Source organism: Amphiprion ocellaris, chromosome 8 (genome assembly GCF_022539595.1).
Source record: "Amphiprion ocellaris isolate individual 3 ecotype Okinawa chromosome 8, ASM2253959v1, whole genome shotgun sequence".
NCBI classification, from domain to species: Eukaryota; Metazoa; Chordata; class Actinopteri; family Pomacentridae; genus Amphiprion; species Amphiprion ocellaris.
In genome coordinates, this window is record NC_072773.1 from 18509618 (window position 1) to 18522234 (window position 12617).

At 39.2% G+C, this 12617-nt stretch overlaps 1 protein-coding gene across 1 annotated transcript in view; it reads right to left on the minus strand.

Moving 5' to 3' along the window:
- The window catches only part of LOC111566219 (probable phospholipid-transporting ATPase IIA), a 35936-nt gene that overhangs the window by 9252 nt on the left and 14067 nt on the right, over positions 1 to 12617 (minus strand). Inside the window, exons 13-22 of the mRNA XM_023266709.3 lie at positions 12305 to 12417; positions 9781 to 9990; positions 6782 to 6943; positions 6143 to 6235; positions 5928 to 6011; positions 4849 to 5019; positions 3911 to 4009; positions 1673 to 1762; positions 1291 to 1435; positions 795 to 859 (exon numbers count right to left, since the gene is read on the minus strand). Of these exons, the coding sequence (XP_023122477.1) occupies positions 795 to 859; positions 1291 to 1435; positions 1673 to 1762; positions 3911 to 4009; positions 4849 to 5019; positions 5928 to 6011; positions 6143 to 6235; positions 6782 to 6943; positions 9781 to 9990; positions 12305 to 12417 (1232 nt within the window). The remainder of the gene's footprint in view (positions 1 to 794; positions 860 to 1290; positions 1436 to 1672; positions 1763 to 3910; positions 4010 to 4848; positions 5020 to 5927; positions 6012 to 6142; positions 6236 to 6781; positions 6944 to 9780; positions 9991 to 12304; positions 12418 to 12617) is intronic.

Genomic DNA, 12617 nt, shown 5'->3' on the forward strand with positions numbered 1-12617 from the left:
AGGATTAAGGTGATCACTCAGAATAAGTGTGTGTTAATTTGCAGTGACTCTTCCCTCTCAGGGGGCAAGTGGATGCGAAGATCCAGATCCCCTCACTGCAGGGGTCAAGGGTTCTGGTTTTTCTTTTAATTTGTCACCCATCTGTATAATTGAAAAAGATCAGTAACATTGAGCAGGATATATAGGTTGATGGATGCAGTCACACATTAGGTTACAATCAGTTTTGAATATTTGGGTTTCTTTTCAATATTACAACAATATTCATACCATTAACAGCGTAACAGTTCTAAACTGCCAAGATCAGCATGAGGGATGAGTATAACAAAGAGTTAGATGAGCAGCCTGATACCACTGATAGTTGTCTGTTCATTAGTCATCTTGGTTAAAGAGACGACTGCTAGCAGCTAAACAGGCTATTTCCAAAGGCAAAAAAGAAAATCTGGGGGAAAAAAAAAAACATTTCTCTAAACATCTAAAGATTCCTTTAAGTAATATCATGTGCACAAGGTTCCTATATGACCAAACTAACCATCGTAACAGGGAACCTACAGAGAGAACCATGAGAAATGGAAGAGGCGAGCGGATGAGAGAATCTTACTTTTACTTAAGCTTAAAAGCATCCTGTCATCTTTGTTTCCTCTCATCAGACAATAGATCCTCATAAAGAGGAATCATCTGTGTGCACGTCCCTCTACAACTCCCTGAATGTCAGAGAGATCTTGACAGGAAACACAAAGCAAAAATCTGTGAGAGTGGCACGTCAATGCGAAGCGATGACAGGGAGAGAGTCTTACTTTTCCCTCCACTCCCACGCCACAGTCAGCTTCCTGGATCATGCTGACATCGTTTCCTCCATCCCCTAAGAGAAAACAAAAGCCATGGAGGTGTCAGGATTCACATCAGTGATTCACCAATTCAAACTGTTGGTTAAAGTATTGTGTGCATGTTTATTTATAAAGTGTTATCTCAGAAAGTACCTGATATATCAATTTAAAATTCACAGATACCATGTTAAATATCCACAGTTTATGGCAATAAAAGTTTCAAGCAAATCAGAAATGAAACAGAGTTAAATTGAATCAGTGAGCTGCAGAGAAGAGTAGATCAAAGTGATGGCAGTTTGTGGTTGAGACAGATAAATAAGCGTTGAAGAGGATGTGGATACGAGAAAGAAGGTATTAAATGTTAAAAACCTTCAGCAAAAACAGAAAACAAAAATTCAACTGAAAGCCATACAGACTAAAATTCCCCATGAAAAAGCTGTTGGACCATTTCTATTTTTTTGCTCACCTACAGCGCAGGTGAGTTTGCCCGTGCGCTCTTGCAACAGTCGGACTATCTGAGCCTTCTGAGTTGGGGTGCATCGGCAGCAAACCACAGCAGGACACTGACATGCCAGCTCCATGAATTCGTATTCGTAATATTTCAGACAAACCTGCAAGAAAACCACAGAATGATCAGGTGTAACCGATTTCAGCCGTGGATCTTGAACAGCTCAGCTCAGCTTACAGTTAAACTCCTACTGTGGTTTAGAGACTGACTCTAACCACAGACACCACTTACAGAGAAGCTTCAGTGGAAGTGATACTATCGTGCAGAAAACATGTCAGAGTTTCATACGGAGAGATAAGTCAGTGGGATGAGGGTTCGAAGCGCACATAGGAGCACATACCTCAAGCGAGTCCCCTGATATCACCAGAGCGCAGTCATGTTTTCTCCTGAAGGCGTTGAGCTCCAGGTGGGCTTCCCCTCGTGTTGTCACCTATTGCAATGCCAACCACAGTTTCAAATGCACGCATTTGAAAGTAGACACAAAAAATACACAGAAGAAAAATGAGCAAGGATCACAATCTGTCAGCCTTCGCATGGTTTTGGCTGTTATCAGACAGAAGAATGGCAGCGTGGCTGTTTTCAGCTGCAGTGATAACAAACCGCTTCCAATACATCTGCAAAACATCTGACTACCTAAATAAAACAGTACACTAATAATTTAAATATGTTATTTTTGTTGCTGAACTCAATATTTCCCCGAATCAACTGTTGATGTATTGATCTTTCTCTCCTGATACATATTCTAACAAAATCTGTATCCATGTCATTTGGATCATTTTTCTTATTATTATTATTATTATGCAAATTACCATGAGATGTAACCATAAGACAACAAGTTAACTGTGTGTGGAGACAGTATAGACGTCACTAATCTTTGAGGATTGTGCATATTTTCATTACATTGCTCTAGAAATTGCAGAATTAATGACTTAATTTGTTATCTCACCACAGCAAACAACACAAAAACACAAAAGAAAACACAATTGATGTGTGATGTCGCAGATTATCACATCTAGCCATTACCTGTTAACCTGACTAATGGTTAACAGTGATTTTAATTCATTTATCACATTTACATACTCTGTAATTTCAAGTTGTCTGTACTTTATTTTATATGTTATCTTTAAATCTTAATTTCTTGTTTCCTCATATTTTGCAGAGTTTCTCATTCTTAAGATTTTAATAGATTAATTTTAATAAACCTGCCTTGACTTAGTGAGAATCACAAATTAATTTTTTTTTTTTTTTGTCAATACATGAATCTGATGTCTCCTGTTTGGCATTCATCAGAAAAAAATGTCCTCATGTGCAAAACTAAATTTTAATTATTAAGCCAGTTTTTAATTACAGTTTGCAAAAAATATTACTTCAAATAATGTTTTGAAAAATTATATCACAATATGATCATGTTATCAGGACATGATACTATTGAAAGTCAACATGATAATAAATTTTAGTTACAGGCGACCTAGCTGAGCACTAAAATTTTTGGAGAAGATAGGTATGTAAACTGAGGAAGAATGATGATAATTTACCTACTGTAGATATTTTTGTGTCATAAAGAATGTTAAAATCCTTGACATATATATTAATATAGACTAAAAATTCTCCTTAAAGCTAGGTGTAACTAAATTAAATTGTGTTACGACCCATTTATTGATTGCTTATCTAGTGGCTATAAATGCTTAATAGGGTAAGTTTAGGTGGTCCCAAAATCTAAATCGGAAAGGGAAACTGGGAGGCAGGAAAATATAATGCATTAAATTTAAAAAAATCAACTGAGTTTCCTAACAATTGTGTCAAGTTCAAATATAGACTTAAAAATCTCCAAAAATGCAGCACTGACAAGGCATGGTGTTAATCTGTCAACGAGAGCCATGCTCTGGTATGAATATCCTTCAACCGCTGACTATTCAGACGTCAATCCAGATCAGGCCATTGGTGGCCACCAGGAAACTAATCCAGATGTATGTGTTGCAGGCCCAGTCAGCACTCCCCCGTCCACCGGGACAGAGGTTTTCAAGCCTTGCCAACCATTGTTATTCTCTTCCAGTAACCACAGTTGTACGCAAGTTGTAACCTTCCTATATGGCAGGCGCTCCTTCTGCTCTGGCATGGCTCCAGAGGGGAAGCCAGAAGGGGACTATCAAAGCAGCTAGAGAGCCTGAAACCTGCAAAACAAATCAGGAAGTGAGCCCTCTGCATGTTCCCTCTGGGAGTGGTTCAGCTGGTTTCTTCTCTGTGTTTGAGCGAATGGTTGTTTGTTCTCTTTGACAGTGGCTTGGATGCTTTCGCTGGTGGGAGGTGATTTATTCAGCTGTAGATGCTGGCTTGGCCTGTATGCGTAGCTGTGTGGGGTTGCATGACCACTAGTTAATGGGCTTTGGTCACTGAGCATGGATGCCCTTGGCTTGACAGAATCAGGAATCTGTCAGTGCTGCACTGAAGTGAGATGAGCCCTACAGTGATATTAAACACTTTTTTTTTTAAATTGCTCCCTGGGGACAAATAAAGTTTTCTGAATCTGAATCTGAATATATGCACATAAGTGGGAGAAAGGTCTTCATTCTGCACTTACTGGTCTGAAGATATGGATGTCCTGGTTCCGGGTGATCAGATGGGCGTTCTTAGCGGTGCATGTGGCAGTTTCAAGCTTGTCTCCTGTCAGCATCCAAACCTACTCAGAAACCAGAAAATGAAATTTAGCCAAAAGAATTTTCACTCCACTAAATTACTGAGCTCAAAGACTAATCACTGACTTGATCGAGTAACTTGTTCACTGTTGAGCCAAATGTTGTGGACTCATCTTATAATCAAAAACAGCTTGCTTCATTTTAGTACTTGTGTCTCATACTGATGTTAATAGTTTTTTGTATGTTGCATGTCGAAGAATATAGCAAAGATTTGACAGATGATTCATCCAAATTTCAAAAACCACTTCTTCATTTTTGTAGTTTGGGGTTTTACTTGTTGAGATTTTGAGATATTTCTACTTCTTGACAGATCTGACTCCACCCAAATTCCACGGTGATGAGTTGAATGTAATTTCTTCTGCTCACAGCAGTAAAAAATGACATTTAACAAGTTCAGTAGTAACTTAGAACTTTACAGAGACAATGTTCTGCTTCTGTGGATAATCCACAGAGCAAGAAGTCAAAAGTTTATTAGCTATTACAACTACTTTCTACAGAAGAATTAGTTTGAGAAGAGAAGAATTAGCATGTTCTGTGGTTCATCAAGTGTTGCAGGGAAACTGCACAGGTACTAATATTTATTAATATTTTTTTTATACCATGAGCTGAAGAAATAAATTCTATTCACCTCAGCTGGAGTAGAGGGTGGCAGATATCTCAAGTCTGGAGCAAATAAAACTAGTCTTCATACTTAAATGAGGTATTTGAATGAAGCGTGTTCATGCAGGTAGATATGAAAAACATATGCACTTGTCTAGTTTCTATGTTTTCCTTTCTTAGCTTGTTGCTACTGTGAGCTATAAGGCCATCTACCCCCCCAGACCTTGATGCCTGCATTGCGAAGGATCTCCAGGGTGGGCCTGACATCAGTCTGGAGCTGGTCTTCCACCCCAGTGAGGCACAACAACTCCATCTCCATCTCCAGACTCTCAATCACGGTGGCCACCTTCAGAGAGCGGTCATGGACACTGAGCTTGGCCTGGACATATCGTGCCTGGGGAGCAGAGGAAGCAGAGGAATGGGAATTTTGTCAGTGGGAGGATATGAAATTAGCGTAAATAAGGTAAAATCATTGCAAGACCAAAGAAGGAAAAGCCAAGAATAGAAGAAGAAAATATCAATCTGGCTACCAGCCGTAGAACTCATGACAAATAGGAGAAGAAACACAGAATCAGAAATGCCTCATGGAAAGTGCAATTATTAGTCAAATTTTGCAGTCTACACAGACACTCAACTATGTGCATGCGTGTTTACACGCCATCCAAAATGCACTGAAACCTTTAGAAAATATATTAAAATTTCTGTATCATAAATATCAGCTATTTGCTTTCAAACTGAAAAATACTACTGTAAGTTTTACAAAGCTGTACAAAACAAAGCAGAAATAATCAATTGGTCAACGCCCATCTTTAGCCTTCTAGCTCCAGGGCAATTTGCAAGTGAGATAAAGCAAAAACAATTTGAGTGTGACTCATACAGGAACATAAACTCTGTGTGTGACTCAGCTGGTGACTCACTGCTGCCCACCAGCTCTGCTCACTCAATTATACACTTCAGTAATGGGCCTGGGGCTAAAAACTGCAGGGGAGACAGCCCTGCCCTGCTCAAACAATGAGAGGGGCTTGGTGAATATGTGTGTGGGAGGGTGGGGTGGAAGGACGGCAGGGGGGTCAGAGGTTAGTCTAATTACCCAAGAACATACTTTGACATTTAGAAACAGAACGTCTGCCCAAAGTATCAGTCTGTATTTTGCAGTGTGTGTCAGTCAGCAGACATTAGAAGTAATTAGAGCATAAGAGATACAGTTTCTATCATGCTTGTTTAAATTTTAGTGGGTTAAAAGTTAGAAATGTTTTTCTGGTCTAGCCAGCCCAAGACCCACTGTGGGTTAATCATGCACACCTCAAAATCTTGATACTGCTCCTCAGTCAGTGATTTCTTGGACACCACAAGGACCCTCAGACCCTCCCTGGCCATGTTTCCACACTAGAAAAACAGAGACAACGGCATCTGGATTCAGTAGGTTACAATGTCTATTAGGTTGAGTCATTTGTAACAGGAATAAAATCACTGGCAATATGTCTGCATCATGTCTTGCGAAAAAGAGGGAAATGTACCTCCTCTTCCAGCCAATCATTATACTGGACGATGCCTGCCATCACCACATCAGCCCCCTTCATGTAGAAAGTTATCTCCCCTGTAGATTCATCCTAGAAAAAAGTTATTTACAGTGTATTAAGTGTAAATAGAACATAAAAACCAAATAACCTCACATTAAATACCGAACTATGCTTCTTTCAGGAGGAAAATCAGGTATATATCCATAGAAATCAAAGGCAAATGCACTATTTTATGATTCTCAGTTGACCAGAAATGCACAACTTTTTTGGAGGTTTTAAAAAACATTATCAAGAGGAAGTTAAGTTTAAAAATCCCAGACATCCTGGGTTATACTCCAGCCAGCAAAAATAGTTGAGTTAGTCATCAGACTTAGTCAGAAGTCAAAAGGTGAGGATTTTCTCAGATAATATACTTTAATATGGGTGTGATTTTCTTTTGTTTTTCATGTTAAAATTATTGCCAAGTTTGAATCAACATCCTAGCAACTACCACTGCACTATATTGATTGTACTCACCATAATGTATAATCAATAGAGAGCAAACACAATTCCTGTGAAGCATATAATGAAGCAAAATGGAAAATGGCCACTGTAAACAGAAGAAAACATTAGCAACAAAGTCTTCCTGGCACTCACTCGCACTATAATGCCCATCCTCTTGCTCTCATAGGTGAAGGGAAATATCTGAAGGATAGTGAAGTTCAGTATTTGGCCAGTAGGGGTCCGCAGCTGCATGGACGACTGGTCCCTTCCCACCAGAGTCAGCCCAACGCTCTCAGTCCACTGCACCAGCGACACCTATCAATACCACATTGCAAGGTTTTTAGTGGGTGATCATTAAAATAAATCACTGACACTGAATATATGGCAGCCTGCAATATTTATTTAATATTTTATGTCTTTACCAAATAATAAAATCTGATCATAATTCAGGAACACATAGGATAAAAAAAGCTGCTGCTTGGGTTTTTTTTTTAAATTATTCTCATGGCAAAACTATTATGTCAATATGATGTTCCATTACTTGAATTACACGGAAAACAGTGAAGGCCACTTTGAAGAGAGTAGATTGTCAGAGAGCACAATGACGTCCAGCCTTAATCAATAGCGCAGGCATTTTCAGCACTTAAGACTATTGATTGATAAACTTGGAAGATGTCCATTTCTGAAGTGAAAATATTGTTTCTGCTCGATACTTTTTGAAGGACACAACAGACGACATCCATTAATACAATAGTAATGTGTGTGTGGGGGGAGCAGAAGAGGGGAGAGGACATTGCCCAATAACTTCCAGACCAGAAGCAAGATCACATACTCAATTCATCATCCATCTTCTGACAGGTCAAACAGCAGAGGAGCCAAATGGACACAGATGAGAGAAAACAAGGATGACTGCTATGTTCCAACACAAATTTTAAAAACACAGATTTTGTGGTTTCAGAATTACTTATTTTGGAAATATGTGCCATGTCGTCTGACAATGCCTGGCTGGGAGCGCTTTAACGTCAAAAAAGCTCTGACTACCGTAATGTTTGTCATCCAGGTTGGGAAGTATGAAGATTACGCTTAGTCACAGTCTAGAAATATTCACAGTGGAGGCATTCGTGGATCTGGTATCCACCACAACAGCACCACCTTATAATAGCAGCATCTGGGTTGGCTGTCCCGTTTCTAACTTGGGCCGAAAAATGCTGCATCCAGCAGGTTTGACTCAGTCCCACCACATGGCTGACAAGTTTTTTTGTTTTTTATCAACTGAAAAGAAAAGTGATTCAGATATCAACACTCCTAGTGAACTGAATCATACATGATACAAGTCACCCTTATGACTAGCAGTTCCAGTCAACTTTTTTGCCGAAGAGTCAAAGTCATTTGATATTCTGTGTTTAATATTTTATGTTGATACCAAGTCCCAATCTCAGCGAATCCCAAGTCTTAAATCAATCCAGTGCTTGACAAGTGAAAACCTCTAGCAATGTATTAAGAAGAATTTGCATTCCTGCATCGAAGCTGTTCCTTAATGTTTTGTGGGTAGTCTTAACCCATATTTTAAAGCCTCAGTACAGCACTGTTTGAAAAGTAGTGCCCAGAGTGTAGGGTGTACCGTGGTCCGAAAAGAAATAAAACCTGTATTCTCTACATCCATGTCAGAAAATGTATTGTAGATTAGCTGTAGTACCTGGTTCCACCACCAGTTTGTGTTTAAAATTATAGCACCTCGGACTACAGGCTGTTATGTGTTGGGGGTTTAGCTAACAACAGGCCACAGTGACAAAGGCTTCTGTGATACCTAATCTCCTCTGCCAGAGGTTATGAGTTTAGGTAAAGCTGGGATTGACCTGAACTGTGTTTCTATACTCAAATGACATATATGCCTGCATCTATGTGTTTGTTGGCTAAAACAACAATATCAGTACAGGATGAATGTTCATTGTGCTCAATTTGTATAATCAATAAATCGATAATTGATTATGTAAAAACATTGACCTAATCAAAATTTCTTCCATAGCCCCCTGTCACAGCCTTGATTGACCCATTGGGACATTCCCATTTTTGACTGTAATTACATATGAACAACATTATTCTAATATTAATGTATGACAAGAAAACACCTAACTTTTTTTGCATGTAGACAGTGGTTAAATGTCAGTTTTGGTCGCAGTAGTAAAAACCATGCCTTCAACAGTCACTTACAATGGTGTCCATTGCGCTCACAGCAAAAACCAGATCTATATTAAGACTTCCTGACAGCTGTAGCAAACCAAACTGAATCTGTCCAGATTGCATCAAACTGATTAGATGTACCTTCCAGGTCAAAGACAGCGGGTTTCAACCAGTGTGCCCTGAAACAATAAAACAGCTCTATGTCCTTCCAACAATGCAAACCAACAATACTGTAGGACAGTTCTTTAATCACAACAGATTATAGTGTGCGCTATTAGAATGTGCTATCAAAGAGGAAATTCAGAAGAGGCTGAGTGCAATGGGCCTGGGAGCGCATTAAGGAAATCCGTATTTACACCGCAGGAAATGGATCAATTCAAATTCCGCAGCTCTCTTCCTGATGTTCAAAGAATTTCTACAGATCAAGGACATAAGTCAGGAATGTAATTCTGTGTGAATGCCCTCCTTCAAGAAATAAAGAGGTTCAGGATAATGGGTTTTACAAGACTATATACTGTATATTGAAGTTGTACACCTCAGTGACACCAGTGTTTATGCATTCGTTCTGTTATAATATGAAAGGCAGTAAAAATCAGGTTAAAAAGCATATTCAACTGCTCATGCTCATACTTACACATGCTAAACTGAGATTCAGAGTTAGTTCAGAGAAACCTACCACCTCCAGCACAAAACGGTAAAACAATCTTCCAGTGCCAAATAGACTGCACAGTGAGAGTTAAACATCCAAGTGTTGTTGATTCTTTAATCACAAAAGTTATTCATGTTACATTTTAAATATAAATCTACTGAAGACAAGATTATTGTATTAAATTTTACATCAGCAAATACTATGTGGATTGTGTGAAACAACTTTCTCAGTTTCAGAATCCTTCAGTCTTGTGGTGGATAATAAATATTCAGAATGTCAATAAAACTGGAGGAACGTAGGTCTGTGTGGTTAAGTACTATACCTCATCTGGGCTGGACGCCTGGTATACTCTGCATGTGTCTTCATAGTGCTGCTCAGCTTCGGCCTGGTCGGTCACACCGTTGGACTCGTACACGGGTGTCACGTTGTGCACGAGGGCAATGGCCTTCACTGCCTCATGAACTCTACTGATGATGGACTTTCGGACCTTAGTGGCTGCTGGAGCCCTGGAGGCTGGAGCATCATGGGTGGGCTGAAGAAAATTAGAGAAGAAACTATGATCAAAAAGTTTGAGGGATCTGAAAAGAGTTACAGACGTGGACAAAATTGTTGGTACCTCTCGGTTAATGAAAGAAAATCCCACAATGGTCATAGAAATAATCTGAATCTGACAAAAGTAATAATAAATAAAAATTCTATGAAAATTAGCCAATGAAAATCAGACACTGCTTTTAAACCATGGTTTATCAGAATTATTTTAAAAAATAAACTCATGAAACAGGCCTGGACAAAAATGAAGGTACCTTTAACTTAATATTTTGTTGCACAACCTTTTGAGGCAATCACTGCAATCAAACGATTTCTGTAACTGTCAATGAGACTTCTGCACCTCTCAGCAGGTATTCTGGTCCACTCCTCATGAGCAGACTGCTCCAGTTGTCTCAGGTTTGAAGGTTCCTTCTCCAGATGGCATGTTTCAGTACCTTCCACAGATGTTCAATAGGATTTAGATCAGGGCTCATAGAAGGCCACTTCAGAACAGTCCAATGTTTTCCTCTGAGCCATTCTTGCCTGTTTTTAGCTGTGTGTTTTGGGTCATTATCCTGTTGCAAGACCCATGACCTGCGACTGAGACCAAGCTTTCTGACACTGGGCAGCACATTTCTCTCTAGAATACCTTGATAGTCATGAGATTTCATTGTACCCTGCACAGATTCAAGACACCCTGTACCAGATGCAGCAAAGCAGCCCCAGAACATAACAGAGCCTCCTCCATGATTCACAGTAGGGACAGTGTTCTTTTCTTCATATGCTTCATTTTTGCGTCTGTGAACATAGAGCTGATGTGTCTTGCCAAAAAGTTCCAGTTTTGTCTGGTCTGTCCATAGGACATTCTCCCAGAAGCTTTGTGGCTTGTCAACATTGCAGTTTGGCAAATTCCAGTCTGCCTTTTTTATGATTTGTTTTCAACAATGGTGTCCTCCTTGGTTGTCTCCCATGAAGTCCACTTTGTCTCAAACAACAACAGATGGTTCAATCTGACACTGATGTACTTTGACCTGGGAGTTCACCTTTAATGTTTTTAGAGGTTGTTCTGGGCTCTTTTGTTACCATTTGTATTATCCGTCTCTTCCATTTGTCATCAATTTTCCTCCTGCGGCCACGTCCAGGGAGGTTGACTACAGTCCCATGGATCTTAAATTTCTGAATAATATGTGCAACTGTAGTCACAGGAACATCAAGCTGCTTGGAGATGGTCTTATAGCCTTTACCTTTAACATGCTTGTCTATAATTTTCTTTCTAATCTCCTGAGACAACTCTCTCCTTTGTTTCCTCTGGTCCATGTTTAGTGTGATACACACCATGTCACCAAACAGCACAGTGACTACTGTAACCCTATAAATAGGCCGACTGACTGATTACGTGAAGTTTGTAGACACCTGTGATGCTAATTAGAGGACACACCTTGATTGAACATGTCCCTATGGTCACATTATTTTCAGTCTTTTCTAGGGGTACCATCATCAAGCAATGTCTGATTTTCATTGGTTAATTTTCATAGAATTTTTATTATTTATTATTACTTTTGTCAGATTCAAATTATTTCTGTGACCATTGTGGGTTTTTCTTTCATTAACCGAGGGGTACCAACAATTTTGTCCACGTGTGTATAACAGGATTTTCCAAACTTTGTCGTTTGCTGTTGTAAAGGCTATGCTAAGAAAGAGCAGTTTCTGTGGCAAGCACAACTAATAATCTGTAAAAATCTGTGGGGCCAAAATTGAAAAACAAACAGCTGGTAAGAACACTTGAAATCTCATATACAACAATTCACAAACACACATGTTCAAAAAGCCAACTTAGTGGAGACGTCCATGTTTTAGTCTGAGAAAGTAGCTGCTTCACCTCCCCAGTTTCCATGATTACTGTGATAGTGGCAAGTAAACATAACCAGATGTGCAGAGTAAATATGAACAATTTGCTTTTGCATTGTGGCTTTGCTATTTTTAGAAGGCTAGGCTTTCCAAGGGTTAATGGCAGCATCATTAAAGGAGTCCGGTCAAAGCTTCGCTTGTGCACTAATCCTGTTTCCTGCTTCGCTAACCTCTGGTGTCAAGGGGGACAAAGAGTGTCATCTGAGGTCAGGAAGCACTCAACCAAACAATAATCACAAACTGATATGTTTCTTAAAACAATGCTTGTGTCTGTTTGTTTTACCAGTTTTCGAGCTTTTGGAATTTCACTCCCATTTGTCCAAATGCTGTGAGCGAATTTAGTCATTTTCGGACACTTTTTTCTCAATAACAGTCACATGGCAGTGCATTGCTTTATACTTGTCTTTTACCTGTGTGTAGGCGCTGAAAACGTGGCTCTGTACTTCATCCATAGAGTCCATCCCGTATGCCACAGTTCCAAGATGAAGACGCCTGAACACCATTTCGTTTTGGGTAAGAGTTCCTGGCAAAGATTAAGAAAAAGGGATCAAATATTGAAATTCTTTCAAAACAGTTACAATCAAAAAATTACTTTTGAGACTATCTGGTTATATTGGACGTTTTTGCATTAGGATAAACAGCATAACATACTGGATAAAAATATTTTACAGCTAACTTTTCTAATATCAATATCTGTGTAAGTATTTCTACACAGTTTCTTTT